The sequence below is a fragment of the Aethalodelphis obliquidens genome, unplaced genomic scaffold, assembly GCF_003676395.1.
Source record: "Aethalodelphis obliquidens isolate GAN/ISIS:26980383/991018 unplaced genomic scaffold, ASM367639v1 scaffold37, whole genome shotgun sequence".
Lineage (NCBI taxonomy): Eukaryota > Metazoa > Chordata > Mammalia > Artiodactyla > Delphinidae > Aethalodelphis > Aethalodelphis obliquidens.
In genome coordinates this window covers 1,445,422-1,468,696 of record NW_020837981.1, presented here as the reverse complement: position 1 = coordinate 1,468,696, position 23,275 = coordinate 1,445,422, and the positions used below count along the sequence as shown (strand labels likewise).

The 23,275-nt window shown below is 43.5% G+C and overlaps 1 protein-coding gene across 2 annotated transcripts in view; it reads right to left on the bottom strand.

The window, feature by feature from the left end:
• GRID1 (glutamate ionotropic receptor delta type subunit 1) overlaps positions 1-23,275 on the bottom strand; it is a 678,670-nt gene that overhangs the window by 211,646 nt on the left and 443,749 nt on the right. For both annotated transcript variants that reach the window (XM_027129687.1, XM_027129688.1), the window contains exon 6: positions 15,030-15,200. In XM_027129687.1, the coding sequence (XP_026985488.1) occupies positions 15,030-15,200 (171 nt within the window). The remainder of the gene's footprint in view (positions 1-15,029; positions 15,201-23,275) is intronic.

The window sequence follows — 23,275 nt, the reverse complement described above, 5'->3', positions numbered from 1 at the left end:
AAGACAGTATGGTACTGGCACAAAAACAGCAATACAGATCAAGGGAACAGGATAGAAAGCCCAGAGATAAACCCACGCACATATGGTCACCTTATCTTTGATAAAGAAAGCAAGAACGTACAGTGGAGAAAAGACTGCCTCTTCAGTAAGTGGGGCTGGGAAAACTGGACAGTTACATGTAAAAGTATGAAATTAGAACACTCGCTAACACCATATACAAAAATAAACTCAAAATGGATTAAACACCTAAATGTAAGGCCAGACACTATCACACTCTTAGAGGAAAACATAGGCAGAACACTCTATGACATAAATCACAGCAAGGTCCTTTTTGACCCACCTCCTAGAGAAAAGGAAATAAAAAAAAAATAAACAAATGGGACCTAATGAAACTTAAAAGCTTTTGCACAGCAAAGGAAACCATAAACAAGACCAAAAGACAACCCTCAAAATGGGAGAAAATATTTGCAAATGAAGCAACTGACAAAGGATTAATCGCCAAGATTTACAAGCAGCTCATGCAGCTCAATAACAAAAAAACAAAAAATCCAATCCAAAAATGGGCAGAAGACCTAAATAGACATTTCTCCAAAGAAGATATACAGATTGCCAACAAACACATGAAAGAATGCTCAACATCATTAATCGTTAGAGAAATGCAAATCAAAACTACAATGAGATATATCATCTCACATCGGTCAGAATGGCCATCATCAAAAAGTCTAGAAACAATAAATGCTGGAGAGGGTGTGAAGAAAAGGGAATCCTCTTGCACTGTTGGTGGGAATGTAAACTGATACAGTCACTATGGAGAGCAGTATGGGGGTTCCTTAAAAAACTAAAAATTGAACTACCATACGACACAGCAATCCTAATACTGGGCATATACCCTGAGAAAACCATAATTCAAAAAGAGTCATGTACCAAAATGTTCATTGCAGCTCTGTTTACAATAGCCAGGACGTGGAAACAACCTAAGTGTCCATCATTGGATGAATGGATAAATAAGATGTGGCACATATATACAATGGAATATTACTCAGCCATAAAAAGAAATGAAATTGAGATATCTGTAGTGAGGTGGATGGACCTAGAGTCTGTGATACAGAGTGAAGTAAGTCAGAAAGAGAAAAACAAATACTGTATGCTAACACATATATATGGAATCTAAGAAAAAAAAATGTCATGAAGAACCTAGGGGTAAGACGGGAATAAAGACACAGACCTACTAGAGAATGGACTTGAGGATACGGGAAGGGGGAAGGGTAAGCTGGGACAAAGTGAGAGAGAGGCATGGACATATATACACTACCAAACGTAAAATAGATAGCTAGTAGGAAGCAGCCGCATAGCACAGGGAGATCAGCTCGGTGCTTTGTGACCACCTAGAGGGGTAGGATAGGGATGGTGGGAGGGAGGGAGACGCAAGAGGGAAGAGATATGGGGATATATGTATATGTATAACTGACTGACTTTGTTACAAAGCAGAAAGTAACACACCATTGTAAAGCAATTATACTCCAATAAAGATGTTAAAAAAAAGAAGAAAAAAAAAAAAAGAGGCTGGTCCTCACATCTGCAGGAAACGGAAGACAGAATTCAGCCGTGAGCTCCTGACTGGGGTTTCAGCTCTTGAGAAACCCAGGCAGACATTCCTGGCTGCTGGATAATTAAAGACCAATCACATGAAGCCAGAGGACCAAGGATGGAAAGATAACATTTTTTTGAACAGTTAACACCCAGAATCCCCATTACATCAGTAACTATATTTTATTTAGGAAAATACCTGTGTCAGCAGGAGCAAAGGCTACCAGTAAAATTGTTAAATTGATCTTCATGAGAAAATGAGGAGAATTTACTTTGCAGTCAAGACCCAGAGGGAGAAAAGAGAGGGTGGATAGGGAATGGGAAGCTAGCAAGATGTGGAGAAAGGATGAAGCCCTGGGTGGACGGGGTGGGGCTGTGGAGAAGCACACAAGCCTTCTCCGGGAAGACTTCGAAACTTCGAGGCTGTTTGTGCAGCTGCAATGCGAAAGTCCCACCTCTACCTCCACCGTATGTGACACCATCTCCGAGACTTGGATTTGTTGTCTTGTTGAAACCAGGAAAGACACTGATTTCCCATCTGGATCGGTACTGGGTGGGGTAGACGCAGCCCCATCAGAAGCTCAGATGATTCGTTTACTTCCTTACTGAGTCCCTAGGGGCAGGATTAGGGCCAGGAGTAATGAAAATAGAAGCCCCCTGTGAAATGTGCTGAGCTCCTCAGGAGACCTGTACGTGTCCAATCCTATCTGGACCTCAGTGGCCTGAGACCTCTGCCCACCCCCGTCAGGCTGGAAGGGAGAGGCCCAGGAGGATGACGGCCCTGCTAGGTCACTGGCTGCCTGCCTTCCCGGTGCTCTGTGCACGTTTCTCCACAGTAAATCTGAGAATTGAGGCAAGTCATATTAGGGTGCTCCAGCCTTGCCTCCCTTGCACTCCAGGGGCCCAGGGAACTGTTGTGCATCCACGTTATCAAGGTACAAATCATCCTGGAAGGCAAAGGAAGATGAATGGCAGGCCAGGGTCGCAGCCACACGGGCCAGCTGCAGCTCGCCACCAGGCCATTATCCACCCAACACCACAGCTAAAACTGTGGGAAATGTGTTCATTAAGAAAGGCTGCATTTCCTCCAGGCTTCTAAAGAGCCCAGTTTTCTCTTGCCTCCGTCATTAATCAAGCGAAGTAATTAATCAATCAAAGTGCAGGGAGGCCTCACAGAGGCAAACAGCAGGAACTGACCTCTGACCAGATCCTCAGACAGGCTCTAGCCGTCCAGCGAAGTCAGACAAGCAGCCGGCAGAGGGTCCAGCTGGGAGGACAAGCTGACGCCCAGATGTCACAGCTTGAGAAATCCATCTCCAGGCGAGAGCTCTCTGCCAACCTGTTGCCAGCCCACCCGTCCTGAGAGAGGGCGCCATGGCCAGGCCTGAGGAGGGAGCCGATGGTGGCAGAGGGCCAAGAGGATGGGGATCTCTGCTCATGTTGAATCCGAGGACGGGGGAGGGGGGAGAGTTGTGGAGGAGCATTTGCTATACCCGAGGCTCTCTGGCCTCCAGTTGTACACATGGCCACTGGCGGCCAGAACTGCAACCAGCTGCACCCAAGCAGACCACCTGTTCAACTGGCCCTGACAAAGGCATCGATGCTCACGCTTCCCCAGTCTGGTCCCTACATGTTCCATCTGGGTCTTTAGGGTGAAGAAAACCAGAGAAAGTGACATGAAGTCCAAGGTAGCTCTGATGTGAGGAGGCTCAGTGTTGCTCCAGAGGAAAGAATTCTACAGGCAGGTTGACAAAAAACTTGTAAGCTAGGGAGAAGTCCAGAAAGCCTTACAGAAACAGGGATGTAAGGGGCGGGGTGAAATGCTTTAATAGATTGAGTGAGGAAGGAGTGATTCCATCTATCAAGCCATTCCACAATTTTAAAATGCACAAAGAAGAGAAATTCCAACCTGAGGGAGCATTTTATAATAATACCACATTAGCCCCTGCAGCCTAATTCAAGGATCAGGCTTCACAGTGACCAGACAACACAGCTTCTCTCATTCGCCTGTCCCGCCTTGGAAACACATTTGAATAGAAATGGGGTAGCAATGTGACAATGTGTCTGTTAGGTCAATTATAGCCCTGAAGTCACCAGGCAATGCGGTTCTGGAGACCAAGGATGCTGAAGATGCATCCCTGACCAAGGCTACCCATGACATCTGAGCAAAGTCTCAGGGGTCCTTACGGTCTGCTTGTCACTTTTATTACTAGCTGAGTAAGACAGGCCCTAAACTACCTTGTCGAGAAAACAAGAATCAGAAACACCCAAATAAGACAGTGCTTTGTAGGGAAAAATAAACAACAGCACTGCACACTGGCAAAGGCAATACTTTTGGAGCCACTAGAAGCCACTTATTTAAGTACTTTTCTTCCAAAAGATGTTCTCTTTACTAAATAGGAACCAAAATCATTTGCTGTAACTGCCTGGTTGGCTCTGGAGCACAGAAAGCCCTGACCACAGGCCTAATAGAAGACGATGGGGCTTCTGAGGCCAGCTCAGTACAGAAGCGGAGAGATGAATGATCCTGTAACAATTCCCTGTTTTTGATGGTCCGCTTGAAAACTTCTAATCCAGAATTATCATCCCAAGAGCAGCCATCTGGGGGAGAAACTAAAGATGGACTTGAGGGTTCCGTTTCCAAAAGGATTTTGATTAATTTCATCAAGACAAAGTTAATAATCCGGGACTTCCGGGAGGATGGCGGAAGAGTAAGACGCGGAGATCACCTTCCTCCCCACAGATACACCAGAAATACATCTACGCGTGGAACAACTCCTACGGAGCACCTACTGAACACTGGCAGAAGACCTCAGACCTCCCAAAAGGCAAGAAACCCCCCCACGTACCTGGTTAGGGCAAAAGAAAAAACTAAACAGAGACAAAAGGATAGGGACGGGTCCTGCACCAGCGGGAGGGAGCTGTGAAGGAGGAAAAGTGTCCACACACTAGGAAGCCCCTTCGCGGGTGGAGACTTCGGGAGGCGGAGTGGGGGAGCTTGGGAGCCGCGGAGGAGAGCACAGCAGCAGGGGTGCGGAGGGCAAAGCGGACAGATTCCAGTGCAGAGGATCGGGCCGACCGGAACTCGCCAGCCGAGAGGCTTGTCTGCTCGCCCGCCGGGGCGGGCGGGGCTGGGAGCTGAGGCTCCGGCTTTTGTCGGAGCGCCGGGAGAGGACTGAGGTTGGCGGCGTGAACACAGCCTGCAAGGCGTTAGTGCACCGCGGCTAGCCGGGAGAGAGTCCGGGGAAAAGTCTGGACCTGCCGAAGAGGCAAGAGACTTTTACGTCCCTCTTTGTTTCCTGGTGCACGAGGAGAGGGGATTAAGAACGCTGCTTGAGAGGGCTCCAGGGACGGGCGCTAGCCGCGGCTAGAAGTGCGGAGCCCAGAGACAGACTTGAGACGCTAGGGCCGCTGCTGCCGCCACCAGGAGGCCTGTGTGCGAACACAGGTCACTAGCCACACGCCTTTCCGGGGAGCCTGTGCAGCCCGCCACTGCCGGGGTCCCGGGATCCAGGGACAACTCCCCCGGGAGAACGCACGGCGCGCCTCAGGCTGCAACGTCACGCCGGCCTCTGCCGCCGCAGGCCCGCCCCACACTCCGTGACCCTCCCTACCCCCCGGCCTGAGTGAGCCAGAGCCTCCGAATCAGCGGCTCCTTTAACCCCGTCCTGTCTGAGCAAAGAACAGACGCTCTCCGGCGACCTACACACACAGGCGGGGCCAAATCCAAAGCTTAGCCCCTGGGAACTGTGAGAACAAAGAAGAGAAAGGGAAATCTCTCCCAGCAGCCTCAGAAGCAGCGGATTAAAGCTCCACAATCAACTTGATATACCCTGCATCTGTGGAATACCTGAATAGACAACTAATCATCCCAAATTAAGAAGCCCTGTGGATGAAAGGCTCTTGGGGCTGCAGCCAGGAGTCAGTGCTGTGCCTCTGAGGTGGGAGAACCAACTTCAGGACACTGGTCCACAAGAGGCCTCCCAGCTGCACATAATATCAAACAGCAAAAATCTCCGAGAGATCTCCATCTCAACCCCAGCACCCAGCTTCACTCAACGATCAGCAAGCTACAGGGCTGGACATCCTATGCCAAACAACTAGCAAGACAGGAACACAACCCCACCCATTAGCAGAGAGGCTGCCCAAAATCATAATAAGTCTACAGACACCCCAAAACACATCACCAGACGTGGACCTGCCCACCAGAAAGACAAGATCCAGCCTCATTCACCAGAACACAGGCCCTAGTCCCCTCCACCAGGAAGCCTACACAACCCACTGAACCAACCTTAGCCACTGGGGACAGACACAAAAAACAACAGGAACTACGAACCTTCAGCCTGCAAAAAAGGAGACCCCAAACACAGTAAGATAAGCAAAATGAAAAGACAGAAAAACACACCGCAGATGAAGGAGCAAGATAAAAACCCACCAGACCTAACAAATGAAGAGGAAATAGGCAGTCTACCTGAAAAAGAATTCAGAATAATGATAGTAAGGTTGATCCGAAATCTTGGAGATAGAATGGACAATAGAATGGACAAATTGCAAGAATCAGTTAACAAGGACCTAGAAGAACTAAAGATGAAACAAGCAATGATGAACAACACAATAAATGAAATTAAAAGTACTCTAGATGGGATCAATAGCAGAATAAATGAGGCAGAAGAACGGATAAGTGACCTGGAAGATAAAATAGTGGAAATAACTAAAGCAGAGCAGAATAAAGAAAAAAGAATGAAAAGAACTGAGGACAGTCTCAGAGACCTCTGGGACAACATTAAACGCACCAACATTCGAATTATAGGGGTTCCAGAAGAAGGAGAGAAAAAGAAAGGGACTGAGAAAATATTTGAAGAGATTATAGATGAAAACTTCCCTAATATGGGAAAGGAAATAGTTAATCAAGTCCAGGAAGCACAGAGAGTCCCATACAGGATAAATCCAAGGAGAAATACGCCAAGACACATATTAATCAAACTATCAAAAATTAAATACAAAGAAAACATATTAAAAACAGCGAGGGAAAAACAACAAATAACACATAAGGGAATCCCCATAAGGTTAAGAGCTGATCTCGCAGCAGAAACCCTACAAGCCAGAAGGGAGTGGCAGGACATACTGAAAGAGATGAAGGAGAAAAACCTGCAGCCAAGACTACTCTACCCAGCAAGGATCTCATTCAGATTTGATGGAGAAATTAAAACCTTTACAGACAAGCAAAAGCTGAGAGAGTTCAGCACCACCAAGCCAGCTTTACAACAAATGCTAAAGGATCTTCTCTAGGCAAGAAACACAAGAGAAGGAAAAGACCTATAGTAACGAACCCAAAACAATTTAGAAAATGGGAATAGGAACATACATATCGATAATTACCTTAAATGTAAATGGACTAAATGCTCCCACCAAAAGACACAGATTGGCTGAATGGATACAAAAACAAGACCCTTATATTTGCTGTCTACAAGAGACCCACTTCAGACCTAGAGACACATACAGACTGAAAGTAAGGGGATGGAAAAAGATATTCCATGCAAATGGAAACCAAAAGAAAGCTGGAGTAGCAATTCTCATATCAGACAAAATAGACTTTAAAATAAGGACTATTAAAAGAGACAAAGAAGGACACTACATAATGATCAAGGGATCGATCCAAGAAGAAGATATAACAATTGTAAATATTTATGCACCCAACATAGGAGCACCTCAATACATAAGGCAAATACTAACAGCCATAAAAGGGGAAATCGACAGTAACACATTCATAGTAGGGGACTTAAACACCCCAGTTTCACCCATGGACAGATCATCCAAAAGGAAAATAAATAAGGAAACACAAGCTTTAAATGATACATTCAACAAGATGGACTTAATTGATATTTATAGGACACTCCATCCAAAAACAACAGAATACACATTTTTCTCAAGTGCTCATGGAACATTCTCCAGGATAGATCATATCTTAGGTCACAAATCAAGCCTTGGTAAATTTAAGAAAATTGAAATTGTATCAAGTATCTTTTCTGACCACAACGCCATGAGACTAGATATCAATTACAGGAAAAGATCTGTAAAAAATACAAACACATGGAGGCTAAACAATACACTACTTAATAATGAAGTGATCACTGAAGAAATCAAAGAGGAAATCAAAAAATACCTAGCAACAAATGACAATGGAGACACAACGACCCAAAACCTGTGGGATGCAGCAAAAGCAGTTCTATGGGGGAAGTTTATAGCAATACAAGCCCACCTTAAGAAGCAGGAAACATCTCGAATAAACAACCTAACCTTGCACCTCAAGCAATTAGAGAAAGAAGAACAAAAAAACCCCAAAGTTAGCAGGAGGAAAGAAATCATAAAAATCAGATCAGAAATAAATGAAAAAGAAATGAAGGAAATGATAGCAAAGATCAATAAAACTAAAAGCTGGTTCTTTGAAAGGATAAACAAAATTGATAAACCATTAGCTAGACTCATCAAGAAAAAAAGGGAGAAGGCTCAAATCAATAGAATTAGAAATGAAAAAGGAGAAGTAACAACTGACACTGCAGAAATACAAAAGATCATGAGAGATTACTACAAGCAACTCTATGCCAATAAAATGGACAACCTGGAAGAAATGGACAAATTCTTAGAAAGGCACAACCTGCCAAGACTGAATCAGGAAGAAATAGAAAATATGAACAGACCAATCACAAGCACTGAAATTGAAACTGTGATTAAAAATCTTCCAACAAGCAAAAGCCCAGGACCAGATGGCTTCACAGGCGAATTCTATCAAACATTTAGAGAAGAGCTATCACCTATCCTTCTCAGACTCTTCCAAAATATAGCAGAGGGAGGAACACTCCCAAACTCATTCTACGAGGCCACCATCACCTTGATACCAAAACCAGACAAGGATGTCACAAAGAAAGAAAACTACAGGCCAATATCACTGATGAACATAGATGCAAAGATCCTCAACAAAATACCAGCAAACAGAATCCAACAGCACATTAAACGGATCATACACCATGATCAAGTGGGGTTTATTCCAGGAATGCAAGGATTCTTCAATATACGCAAATCAATCAACGTGATACACCATATTAACAAACTGAAGGAGAAAAACCATATGATCATCTCAATAGATGCAGAGAAAGCTTTTGACAAAATTCAACACCCATTTATGATAAAAACCCTGCAGAAAGTAGGCATAGAGGGAACTTTCCTCAACATAATAAAGGCCATATATGACAAACCCACAGCCAACATCGTCCTCAATGGTGAAAAACTGAAACCATTTCCACTAAGATCAGGAACAAGACAAGGTTGCCCACTCTCACCACTCTTATTCAACATAGTTTTGGAAGTTTTAGCCACAGCAATCAGAGAAGAAAAGGAAATAAAAGGAATCCAAATCGGAAAAGAAGAAGTAAAGCTGTCACTGTTTGCAGATGACATGATCCTATACATAGAGAATCCTAAAGATGCTACCAGAAAACTACTAGAGCTAATCAATGAATTTGGTAAAGTAGCAGGATACAAAATTAATGCACAGAAATCTCTGGCATTCCTATACACTAAGGATGAAAAATCTGAAAGTGAAATCAAGAAAACACTCCCATTTACCATTGCAACAAAAAGAATAAAATATCTAGGAATAAACCTACCTAAGGAGACAAAAGACCTGTATGCAGAAAATTATAAGACACTGATGAAAGAAATTAAAAATGATACAAATAGATGTAGAGATATACCATGTTCTTGGATTGGAAGAATCAACATTGTGAAAATGACTCTACTACCCAAAGCAATCTACAGATTCAATGCAATCCCTATGAAACTACCACTGGCATTTTTCACAGAACTAGAACAAAAAATTTCACAATTTGTATGGAAACACAAAAGACCCCGAATAGCCAAAGCAATCTTGAGAACGAAAAATGGAGCTGGAGGAATCAGGCTTCCTGACTTCAGACTATACTACAAAGCTACAGTAATCAAGACAGTATGGTACTGGCACAAAAACAGAAATATAGATCAATGGAACAGGATAGAAAGCCCAGAGATAAACCCACGCATATATGGTCACCTTATCTTTGACAAAGGAGGCAGAAATGTACAGTGGAGAAAGGACAGCCTATTCAATAAGTGGTGCTGGGAAAACTGGACAGCTACATGTAAAAGTATGAGATTAGATCACTCCCTAACACCATACACAAAAATAAGCTCAAAATGGATTAAAGACCTAAATGTAAGGCCAGAAACTATCAAACTCTTAGAGGAAAACATAGGCAGAACACTCTATGACATAAATCACAGCAAGGTCCTTTTTGACCCACCTCCTAGAGAAATGGAAATAAAAACAAAAGTAAACAAATGGGACCTAATGAAACTTAAAAGCTTTTGCACAGCAAAGGAAACCATAAAGAAGACCAAAAGACAACCCTCAGAATGGGAGAAAATATTTGCAAATGAAGCAACTGACAAAGGATTAATCTCCAAAATTTACAAGCAGCTCATGCAGCTTAATAACAAAAAAACAAACAACCCAATCCAAAAATGGGCAGAAGACCTAAATAGACATTTCTCCAAAGAAGATATACAGAGTGCCAACAAACACATGAAAGAATGCTCAACATCACTAATCATTAGAGAAATGCAAATCAAAACGACAATGAGATTTCATCTCACACCAGTCAGAATGGCCATCATCAAAAAATCTAGAAACAATAAATGCTGGAGAGGGTGTGGAGAAAAGGGAACCCTCTTACACTGTTGGTGGGAATGTAAATTGATACAGCCACTGTGGAGAACAGTATGGAGGTTCCTTAAAAAGCTACAAATAGAACTACCATATGACCCAGCAATCCCACTACTGGGCATATACCCTGAGAAAACCATAATTCAAAAAGAGTCATGTACCACAATGTTCATTGCAGCTCTATTTACAATAGCCCAGAGATGGAAACAACCTAAGTGTCCATCATCGGATGAATGGATAAAGAAGATGTGGCACATATATACAATGGAATATTACTCAGCCATAAAAAGAGACGAAATTGAGCTATTTGTAATGAGGTGGATAGACCTAGAGTCTGTCATACAGAGTGAAGTAAGTCAGAAAGAGAGAGACAAATACCGTATGCTAACACATATATATGGAATTTAAGAAAAAAAAAAATGTCATGAAAAACCTAGGGGTGAAACAGGAATAAAGACACAGACTTACTAGAGAATGGACTTGAGGCTATGGGGAGGGGGAAGGGTAAACGGTGACAAAGCGATAAAGAGGCATGGACATATATACACTACCAAACGTAAGGTAGATAGCTAGTGGGAAGCAGCCGCATAGCACAGGGAGATCAGCTCGGTGCTTTGTGACCGCCTGGAGGGGTGGGATAGGGAGGGTGGGAGGGAGGGAGACGCAAGCGGGAAGAGATATGGGAACATATGTGTATATATAACTGATTCATTTTGTTGTGAAGCTGAAACTAACATACCATTGTAAAGCAATTATACTCCAATAAAGATGTTTAAAAAAAATAAAATAAAATAAAATAAAAATAAAAAAAAAAATAAATAAATAAAAAACAAAAAAAAACAAAGTTAATAATCCACGACATCAATGCTGTTTTGTTTTTTTTTTTTCCTTCAGTTGCTTGTGCTAAACATATTAGAATCTTCTCCATAAATCTCACAGCTAGAGGCTAGTAGAAATTAGTTTGCCCTCTACACTGTCATTAAGAAAGAAAGAAGTGGTAATAGCTACTGAGGAAACGTGAAGGGAATGACCTGTAAATGAGATGAATCTGCCCAAATGGTGGTTGGGTAGGATGAGTAAATAAATCCACGTTGGCGTCTCTTCATAGCCCGCACAAGGAAGGAGATGCAATGAATGGAGATAGACTGCTTTAATAACGTATTTTATTTATGGATCTATAAAGAGGCTTCTAGAGATAGTTTAACTTATGTTAAGACCTGCATTCTTAACAGATCCACCCCATCAGTCCTTATCGAGAGTCTCCAAGGAGAAGGTCTTGTCTGAAGAGCTAAGCGGGTCGCAAAGACAAGGCCTCTCCTCTCCCACACAAGGCAGCGATGATTGTGTGACTGATACGGACAGTAAGTGGTGCTGGATGCCGGTGATCAGGGGCTGGACAGGTGGGAAGTGCTCTCCCACCCACTGTGAGGCTTTCCAAGAGCATGCTCAAGAAGGGAGCGGACTACATCATACAAAAAATAACGAGGCCGTGCTCAGCCTTTCCGTGGCAACCCTGAACACACCTGGCTCCCTCCTCCAGAGTGGTACTGTTAATAGCTCAGCCTTGTTCAAACTGCTTTCTATATGTTCTCCCCTTTAATTTTCATTATGACTCTGAGGGGTAGGTAGTGTTCTAATCCCCAGTTTACACAGAAGGAAACTGAGGCACAGAATGACAAATAAATAATAATTAACAATTAGTAACGAGAGTTACTGGAATTTGAACCCAAGCAAGCTGGCTCCTGTGCTGTTGCTGCTGTTGCTACTACTTCTACTATTGATGCTTCTGCTTCTGCTTCTGCTTCTACTGCTACTACTACTACTACTACTACCGCTACTGCTACTATTACTACCTCTGCCGCTATCACTACTACTGCTACTATTACTAACATTACTACAGGTACTACGGTTGCTACTGTGACTTCTGCTACTATTACTGCTACTGCTGCTACTGCTACTATTACTACTACTATTACCACTACCGCTACTATTACTACCACTGCCGCTATCACTACTACTGCTACTGCTACTATTACTACTACTACTACCACTACTGCTACTATTACTACCTCTGCCGCTATCACTACTACTGCTACCACTGCTATTATTAACACTACTACAGGTACTACGGTTGCTACTGTGACTTCTGCTACTATTACTGCTACTGCTGCTACTGTTACTATTACTTCTATTACTGCTGCTACTACTGCTACTACTTGGGCTGCTATTACTGCTGCTACGATTACTATACTACTGCTACTGCTACTACTACTAACACTGCTATAGCCACTGCTGCTGCTACTGTGACTACTGCTACTATTACTGCTACTGCTGCTACTGTTACTATTACTGCTGCTACTACTGCTACTACTCCTTCTGCTGCTATTACTGCTGCTACTATTACTGCCGCCATCACTACTACTGCTACCGCTACTATTACTAACACTACTATAGCCACTGCTGCTGCTACTGTGACTACTGCTACTATTACTGCTACTGCTGCTACTGTTTCTACTGCTCCTACTACTGTTACAAGATCTCTATGATTTCACTCTTAAATCTTGCACTTTATGTAGTGCCTGGGTCTCAGAAGGAACAAAGAGAGGTAGGGTGGCCAGGATTCTAGGTTCGATATTGCACTGACCTCACTTGATGACTAGCCACCCGCCTCAGAGCCATGGCTTTGTTCATCCTCCTAATGGTTGTGTGTCATTTCAGAAAGCCCTCTACTGCATTCCTTGCTGCTACCATCAGTCTCCTTTTCTGTCTTGGCCTCCAGGACAGATTCCTTGTATCCAGTGTGTTTGATGTGCAACCAAAGAGCTCACCTAAGCCTTTTGCCCAGGGCGCAATGAATAATCAAGACCTAGACAGGAAGTACTTTCTCCTCTCCCTCCACCCCATCAAGGCAGCACGTGCTGGTGTACCGGGAAGCAGCCCTCCTTTCTCCTGGAGTAGAATTGCAGTATGGTAAAGCAAGGACTGAGGAAAATGGATGGGGGATATGGGGCAGGGTGCAGCAGGGCTGGTGTACGTTTGGAGGAGGACGAAGCCCTTTGAGGAGAGAGAACCTGGGGAGAACTTCCTAGGAGTGAGACCCTCCCGGGGTCTGGCCCCCACACAGAGTGGCCGGCACCTCCCCGTCCTGCCCCGGGTGGGGATGGGCACACACTGCCTGGGCCACGTGGTCGCACTGCACTTGCATCCACACGGAGAGTGGGACGGTAAATACAGAGGCACCATGAGACCCCCTCACCTCTTCCTCCAAACTCCAGAAGAGAGGAAGGCAGGACAGGTCACGGCAGGATCCAAAACCACAAATCCTCGCATTAAGCACCTTGCACGTCTGGCCCACATGCCCAGGGCTCTCAAGTCCATGGCCCTGTGGAGGCCTTTGGTCCACTCTCTCGGCCAACCCTTCACCACCTCAGAAAGACCCCAGACCTTGTGATGGCTCCCCGGAGCCATGGGCTTTGGGGAAGAGGGAGTTACTCCAGCTAAAATCTCAGTGTCTTCTGTGCTTCCCTATCAACCAAGAACATATTTCTAGCGTTTGCCGCCTGTTGGAGCGTGTTTCCTCTCCCCGCACCGCGCCCCCCCATATAAGATTATAGACTGGATTTGGTACCTTGGCAAATCACGCATGTACCCAGCCTACCATAGAGAGTCTAATAACCCCCCTCTGCAAATCATGTGCCCCCTGATTAGATGATACCAAGATGTTCTGGGGTGGCCCCAATACTCAGGTGGCAGACACAGCCCATTTCTGCCCTACAATCCTTACGCCTGGCTGAGTAAAGAAGGTGTAGCTAGTTTCAAATGCCGAGTGGCATGCATATCCCATGCACAAACTTCTGAGCACTTTTCACAAACCCAACCGGGAGAAATTTCCAAGTGTCAAATGAATATTTTCTTGGGTGCTATATTCCTAGTGGAGACGCAGAGGCCGGGCTACCAACAGACAGTCTCCACAGTGCTTCACTGTTACCCTCAAACATCCAGGGAGAAAACCACCTCTCACAACTGGTGCACAGCTCCACATCCCCCTCCCAGGCCCAAGGGGAGCTAACCCTGATCGCACCTATGTCAAGAGAGTGGCAGAATAACTAACCATACACACAGTACTTCTCATCTTGGAAGGAATGGAACAGGTGGGCAAGTGATGCTCCTACCCTTTTGCCCCTCCCTGCTCAGCTGGGAATCCAGCACGTTCTGGTTGACCTAAGCCTCAGCATTCAGAAGATGAACTGGGACAGTTCCCAGTTGTTTCCATATTATTGACTTTCTACACGGAAGAACTTAAAACAGGTTCAAAATGATGACTCCCCGCAGGAAGGCTCTACCCCAAGTCCTGCAAGATGAAATCATGCCCCACAAAACAGTCATCACAGAAGCCTAAAAGACAGGACTCTCCTGACTCCCTAAGCATGCAACTTTTAAATATTAGAGGCACCCAGTGAGCTCATATGTCCTGTCTGCTGACAGTGGCCATAACTGCCTGCTAATGTGCTTAGAGGCACTGCCCAGTTGACTGGTTTCAATGTCAGCAAATGACAGAGTTCTAGTTACTAAAGTTGGTGAGCAACAGCAGTCAGTCAAGAGCTGAGGCATGTTGTTGACCGTGACAGGCCAAGCGTACGGGTGAGACTTCCTCCTGGAGGGAGCTTAGGAGGCAAGCACTGACCTGCAGCATTTGGAGGTAGCCTTCCTGGGGGTCGCAGAGCAGGGAAGAGATGCGGTGGTTGTTCCTCATGCATTTCTGGCTGTCCTTTGCAGATGGGAAGATCTGCCGGACCACGGTCATCCTGCCAAGGGCGCTGTGGACCAGATCCAGGATCTCGGGGTCACTGATTTCCTGGGAAGATAACCAGAAATGTTTACCATTGACTCATGAGCTCATGATGTCTGCAAAAGACTTACCAGTAGTTGTCTAGGTCTACAGCCTAAATAGCTGATGCCAAAGGGGTTATGAGTTTGGGCCCACGGTCAAAGAATTCATTTGTTGCTTATTGACAAATAATACTTGCTTATCCTAAAATGCAAACAGGATTATTCAACACCTTCCCTGAAGGACAGGAAAAGATATCTGCAGCTAAACCACCAATGCACTGGCTTCCACGGAGTCAAACTCAAAAAGAACCAGTGCTGTCAAATGTCACAACAGGCATTAGCTGGAATTAAAGGCTAAATTTCCTGTTGGGAGTCATCTAGGTGATTTAGACAAGGAAAACTGATTTTCTCTGGCACAGTTGACCAAAATGCAATGAGTGTCCCCTAATTCTTTAATAATTAGATTTTCTTTTAAAAAAAGATTTGCGTACAAATTTAAAAAATATGTCCACTCATTCATTGCACAAAATCTGCCCAACAGCTCCTCTGTGATTTGTTCTGTGTTGAGCACTGGGCATATAGCAGTGAATGAGTCAGGCTTAATCCCATCTGATGAAACTCAAGGTTTCATCATAGAATGAAATATGCTGAGTGATGTCATATGGAAATCTAGGGGCAAAGGAAATCTATTGTGCTTCCACATGAGACCATTTGCTAAGCTCTTTACACACATTTTATCAGTTGGTACTCACAACAACCTTAGGAATGCTATGAGGAAGATCCTATTATTATCCTATTGAAAGTGAGCACTCTCATGCATAGAAATAGCAAAGGGAGCAGGCTAAGGGGAGCTCTTTCCAGGACGAGGCTTGTGTGAGGAATTAGCGCTGAAGCTGAACCTGAAGGATGACCTTGTTAGGCAAAGTGCTTGCAGGTAGGGGGGGGAGGGGGAGGGGCAGTGCAGAGCTGAGTCGTTGGCCGTGCTCCTGAAGATGCGGGCAACAGGTGGCACCCTGTGGTACCCTATTCCGGTACAGGTAGCGGGGTGCCCCTCCAACCTAGGGAGGGGCAGGGCCACTGGCAGGGGGGAGAGATGGTCAAAGGCAGCATGGGATCTGTGTCCTGGGCCAGATGTGGGTGTGGGGTTCAGTAAATCCCGCTAAATCATCCTCACTAGAGACAATGAGAAGCCCTTGAAAGATTTTATCCACCAACAAGCCACAATCAGATTTACATTTTAAAAAATCTCTGGCTGCTGTATGGAGTGAGGATTAGAGAGGAACAAAACAGCTCCATGTCTGAGATCAACACAGGAACTACAAGAAACGGACATTCACCAAGGGTTTTGGTGGTGGGAGACAGTCAGGTTAAGAAAGCCCTGGTTCGCTGGTTCTAAGAAGTGACTCCATCAGTGTTGGCTGCAAGTCAAGATTTTAACTGTGAATAACTGTGTTTTAAAATTGGTCTTAAGTCTTCCTCCTTGCAGATGACACAGTCTAGAGTTGAGACAGTGAGATGGTATAAATGGACCTAATGAGGTTAGAAATGAGTGATCAGGAGTTTCAAAATCACTTAAACAAGAACATAACATGTTTAAGGGTATAAGGGTAAACAAAGTATTTCAGGAATGTCCTAGGTACTCAATATGAGTGTGTAGACTGGTCAGTTGTAGCCATATGCTAGATCTGGGAGAAAGGAGGAAATTAAGAATTGCATCCTTTTAGAATGATCAGTAGTTCCCAAGTATGCAGAACTGCAGGCATTTCAAAAGAATTGAAGTGCTATTACCTACTGAATCTGGGTTTAAGCCACTTAAACTTTGTATTTCAGACAAAAGTCTGTTTAAGGGACAATGATCTTGTTGGATTGGGACCAACTGACAATCAATGGTGTGGAAATTGCAATATAGGACCACCAAGTGAGATGGGCCCAGGACCCAGTTGGGCTTCAGGAAATGAAGCAGAGAATGTAGCTAAGCCTGGACATTTGTGCTCTGCTCTTAGCTGTCCTGCTAATGGATGCCTTGCCCCAAGCATAGGATAGTAGGATGAGAGAAATCATATTCTGACCTGATAGTAAGTAGAACTATAAGAAAGAGCAATAAGTGGAGTGGTCAGCTTTACTTGGAGAAGGAATACAGAGGCCTTTGCGGTGGGGGAGGGGGATTTTTTTTTTTTTGCGGTACGCGGGCCTCTCACTGTTGTGGCCTCTCCCGTTGCGGAGCACAGGCTCCGGACGTGCAGGCTCTGCGGCCATGGCTCACGGGCCCAGCCGCTCCGCGGCATGTGGGATCTTCCCGGACCGGGGCATGAACCCGTGTCCCCTGCATTGGCAGGTGGACTCCCAACCACTGCGCCACCAGGGAAGCCCCCCCTTTTTTTTTTTTAACCTAGAAAAATCATGAAGAATGTAATTTGCATAAGGGGGTTTATCAAAGCCAGCACACCTTGGAAAGGAAATGGATATGTTACGAACCTTTTGTTTTTCTCGCTTACTTTTCATAGCAGAGGTCACCATAGAAGTTCTTTTATTAAGCCTCTCCTGCACCCTCAACTTCCCGATGGGAGAGTCAGTGGCACTGAACCCTCCCTACTGTGCCCCAAGAAGAACGCTGGAAATTGTAGGGGGCCTGGCTGATGGGGGAACACAGTACCTTTCTAATAGGTGTAACCCTCACCTTCCCTGGCCACATGCAGCAGCCCCTGGCGTGAGTTGCTAAAGAAGCCAGGGCAGCCAGGACCTAATCAAGGGGGCTGGGTCCCTGTCCCAAGTAGCCCAGATCTCCGACTATTCCTTTTCAATTCTGCCTACCCAGGACAGAGATGAGAACTTGGTACAGCTTCTTCCAACCCATCAGCTGCTATAAGCCTTCCTCAGAGTAAGGATCAGCTGGATTTCTGCAGACCTCCCATCTCCCGTGGCCCAGTTTTCACCCACTCACTTGGGGTCGAAGCACATAGTCTTGTCTGCCAAAGCACTCCTACCCACCTCCCCACACCTCTGGGCCTATCCTTAGTATCTAGTACAGAGAGAGCTGCAATCACATTCTAAGAATCCATGGAAGCAACTCCCCTGGATCGCTTGGAGGCAAGAAAAAGGGTCACTTCTCCTAGGAATGTATCCTTCCCTTGGACACTTCCAAGCCTGCATCATCAATCAGTTCCGGCAGCTTCATGCCAGGCCCTCTTCTGTCCTGTTGGCCCTACCATGTCCCTTCAGTACCACTGGGCTGCACACAGGTATCTGCTCCCACTCTGCTCGCTGCTGTCAGGCAGGCACTGCCTCCAGGCTGCACACCAGGTCAGCCTCTGGACCACTGTGAACAGGACCAAACTCCGGGCCTTCCTAAGGGTGCAGAGGGCAATGCAAGCAGCCTATTTACACAACCCACATGGAGAACAAACTTCCCCTCTGCCCCAGTTGAACATTCCTTCCAGACAGTGCTGCTGATGAGCAGAAGAAACAAGACAATGTGTATATACTGTGTGATCTCCACTGACCTCACCAAAGCCATCAAGGCAGCAATGAAACAGTAACACATACCCAGAAGCTCACTGAAGTGCTGAAGGGCACAGGCTCAAAATAAATCTTGCTTATTTGATTATTTTTTAAGTTTGCCTTGTGAAATATATCTTAATGCACAAACACTACATAAAGTATGAATAATAAAATGATTTCAGTGTACCTTCCATCAAAAAATAACCTGTATCTTGGTTGGATGCCTCCTCCCCAAATGCTTACCATTTCCTCCTCACCAGGAGCTGCCTTTGTCTTGCTATAACTTATGTATGTAACCTAAATAATATATATCTTAGTCTTGTTCGTTTTGTTCACCTTTGTGTAAGCTAAACAGTCTGCATCCTCTTACAACTGTGTTTTAACACAGTGGTTCTCAAACTTTGTTGTGTATCAGGATCACCTGGGGAATCGGCAAAATTACAGAGGTACAGTCCAGTCCCATTTCCACAAGCAAGGCTTCTGTGTCTCCACTGGCTCTCCAGACAATTCCAGTGCTCACCAACGTCTAAAACCCACCGGGTTTAACATTAAGTGTTTGTGATCTATTCATGGAGATGGATGCAGCTCTGGTTCATTCATGTTCACAGCGGTACTACTGTGCTGTGTGATTCTGCCACAATGTATTCACCCTATTGTGATTACCGTTTGAATGTTTTTGCTTCTTTGCTATTAGGAACAAAGCTTCTATGCACATTTTTCCTGCCTGTGTGTCTTGGTACACACTTTTAAGAATTTCTCTATATACCTAGAATTAGAATTCCTCCATGGGAGAATATGTACATGTTCAAGTTTACTAGGTAATACCAAATTTCCAGAGTGATTTGTATCCACTTATAATTGTGTGTGGTGAAGACAGTTCCTGATTTTCTGCATCGTTCCCTGCTCCTAATAGCCTATGACTTCCTAATATTTGCCAATCTGGTGAGAACGAACTGGTACATCACTGGACTTTAATTTCCACTTCCCTAATTCTTAATAGAGTTAAATGTCTTTCATACATTCATGAATCATTTGTGTTTCCTTTCTTGTGTCTGTGTTTTTGTCCAATTTCCTGGGTTGGATATCTTTGTGGGACTTTTTTTTTTTAGTTCTGGAGATTAAGCTTTTGTCACACGCTGCAAATACCTTCTCCAGCTTCCAGAATGGTAGGTAGAACTAGCCTATAAACTCATCTGAACCGGTGCTTTCTTTGTAGAAAGATTTTTATTACTAATTAAATTTCCTTATTTTTATGGGAATTTTGCTTGTTTTGTCTTCCTTGCCCTAAGTCACTTTTTTCTAAAAATTCAGCCATGTTGTCCAAATTTTCCAATTAATGGCATAAGTTGTTCACAATGTCACTCTACTTCTTCTATTCTCTGCAGTGCATCTAAAGTTGTGTGCCATCAGCCATTTCTAATCATCTGTATTTGTGTCTTCTCTCTTACTTTGATCCTAGAAGTCTGTGTATTTTATGAATTCTCTTAAAAAAGTAAGTTTTGGCTTAACTGATACTCTTTTATGTGTTGGTTTTCTATTGCATTAATGTCTACTCATCTTGATTATTTTTATTTTACTATTTTCTTTGGATTTATTAAGTGGTTATTTTTCAAACATTTTTTCATGTGAAGCTTAGGAAAGCTTTTGTCTTTCCTAATGAAGTATTTAAGACTATATATCTACACCCAAACATTGCTTTGGTTGTGTCCCGGAAGTTATCACATATATTAATTGTATCATTATTCCTAAAATTCTTTTTTTTTTTTTTTTTTTTTTTTTTGTGGTACGTGGGCCTCTCACTGTCGTGGCCTCTCCCGTCGCGGAGCACAGGCTCCAGACACGTAGGCTCATTGGCCATGGCTCACGGGCCCAGCCGCTCCGCGGCTTGTGGGATCTTCCCGGACCGGGGCACGAACCCGTGTCCCCTGCATCGGCAGGCAGACTCTCAACCACTGTGCCACCAGGGAAGCCCCTAAAATTCCTTTTTGATTTATTTTTGACCCATGAGTAGTTTACTAGAGATTTTTCTTCCAAAATTTTCCAAACATGAGATTTTTTTTTTTAGTAATCTTCGTATTGATTTAAGTTTAAATGTATTGTAACCCAAGAAAGTGGACCGTGTGATACAAATCCTTTAAAATTTACTGAGCCTCATTTTGTGACAGTTTGCATGAATGTTTCATGCATGTTCACTGTCCAATTGTTATTGATTTCAATGGTCTGTTTTTAGATCCATTAGATGAGGAATTTTTCTATTTTTCTATTTTTTCTATTTTTCTATTTTCAATTTTTCTATTTCTCTTTGTATTCAGTCTATATTTTCGAAAACCATATTGTCTTTTATTAATTTAGAATTGTAATTTAGAATTACAACCCCTCCTTGCTCAACTGAACCTTTTATCATTATTTAGATACCCTCTTTATTTCTAGTAATGCACCTTGCCTTATAGTCTACTGTTATGAACATATCTACACCAGTTTTATTTTGGTTAGAATCTGCCTGCTTTTTTCTCATTACTTTGCTGTCAGTCTTCCTCTGTCTCACATTTTAGGTGGGACTCCTGTAAGCAAAATATACTCGGTTTTTTATATCCGTCCTAGACATTTGAGTAGAAATCTTAATCCATTTATATTGGATTATGATTACATACGTATATGGATTAATTTTATCATATTATTTACATATTTTACCATTTCTTTTTTCTTCCTTCTTTTTAGCTTCCTCTTGGAATGATTTTTTCCTATTTTCATTTTCTTACCCTCTTTTAGAAGTTATATTATCCATTATTCTCTCATTGGATATCATAGATATCTTAATATGCATAAAAGTGTAAAATTAATATTTTTTACTCTCTTCCTCAGTCTTTATCTCTAATCACCATCATTTCAACTAATGTGATGATATCTAGTATTTTAATTCTATCTTTCTTTGTGCCCTCTTATCACACATAATTTCCATTATTTTATACAGTTAATATTTATCTACTTAACCAATATTTATCAATATATTTGTTATACATTCTTCTGTGGACCTCAAACCTTACATCTGAGATCATTTTTCTCCCCCTGAAGTATATCGTTTAGGATTTCCTTTAATGTGGGTTTGCTGGTGATAAACTTAGTTTCTATCTATTGGAAAATATCTTTTGTTTAGCTCATTCTTGAAATAGAAAATTCTAAAGTTGAACACTATTTTTCATAGCACAGTGAAGATAATATTACACTGTATTCTTGCTTCTATTTTTGTCCAGTGTATTATTTTCCAATGGTTGCAATAACAAATTAACACAAACTTAGTGGCTTGGAACAACAGCATTTTATTCTGTCACAGTTCCACAGGCCAGAAGTCTAAAAATCAGTCTCACTGGGCTGATATCAGAATGTTGGCAAGGATATACTCCTTCCAGAGGCTCTAGGGGAGAATCTGTTCCTTGTCTCTTACAGTTTCTCGTGGTTGCCAGCACTTCTTTGCTTGTAGCCACATCACTCCAATCTCTTCCTCCCAGGTCACATTGCCTTCTCTTCTTCTGTATAGTTAAATATCCCTTTGCCTCCCTCTTAAAAGGACACCTGGGGTTGTATTTCGGGTACACTTGGATAACCCAAGGTAATCTCCCCATTTCAAGACTGTTAACTTAATCATGTTACAAAATCTCTTCTGCCATATAAGGTGACGCTTACAGTTTCCAGGGACTAGGCCCTGGATATCTTTGTGAACCATTATTCAGGCCACAACCTCCGGTTATTAGGAATCAGTTTAAGTGTCATTCCTTTGAAGATGACCTGTGTTTTCTCTGTGGATGCTCTTCAGACTTTTTATAGTCTCTGGTGTTCTGCGGTCACACTATGAGGTGTGGATTTCTTATTTTTATTCTGCTCCTGATCCTTGGGCTTCCTAGATCTGGGGTTTAGTTTCTTTCAATAATTCTAGAGAGGTCAAAACCGTAATATCCTTTCATGTTATTTTTCCCTGTCATCTCCTATTTCCTTCTGGAAATCCAACCAACAGTACGTTAGATCTTATTCTATCTTTTATGTATATTAACCTCTCCTTCATATTTTCCACCTCTTTGTTTCCCTGGGCTACATCCTAAATAATCTCTTCATATTTTCCACTTCACTAATACTTTCTCTGTATGTGTCCACTTTGATTTTTCTTTTAGTTTCAATTATTAGGTTTTTAATTTCCTGAAGCTCTGTTTCTTTCTTCCTTCTGCTTCTTTTTAAAACGTGTTTTTACTCCTTGCTCATATTTCCCAGCATCTCTTTACTTTTGAAACATGTCTAGGCACATACTTATTTCATATTCTATGTCGGATAATTCTAATATCTAAAGTCACTTCAGATCTGATGAAGCTGTCCCCCCCCCTTTTTTTTTTCCTGGGATTTCACTCATGATGGCTTTTCTTTCTCTCTCACCCGCCCTCCTTCCCTTTTTCTTTCCTTCCTTCCTTCCTTCCTTCCTTCCTCCCTCCCTTCCTTCCTTCCACCCTCCCTCCCTCCCTCCCTTCCTTCCACCCTCCCTCCCTCCCTCCCTCCCTTTCTTCCTCCCTCCCTCCCTTCCTTCCACCCTCCCTTCCTTCCTTCCACCCTCCCTCCCTC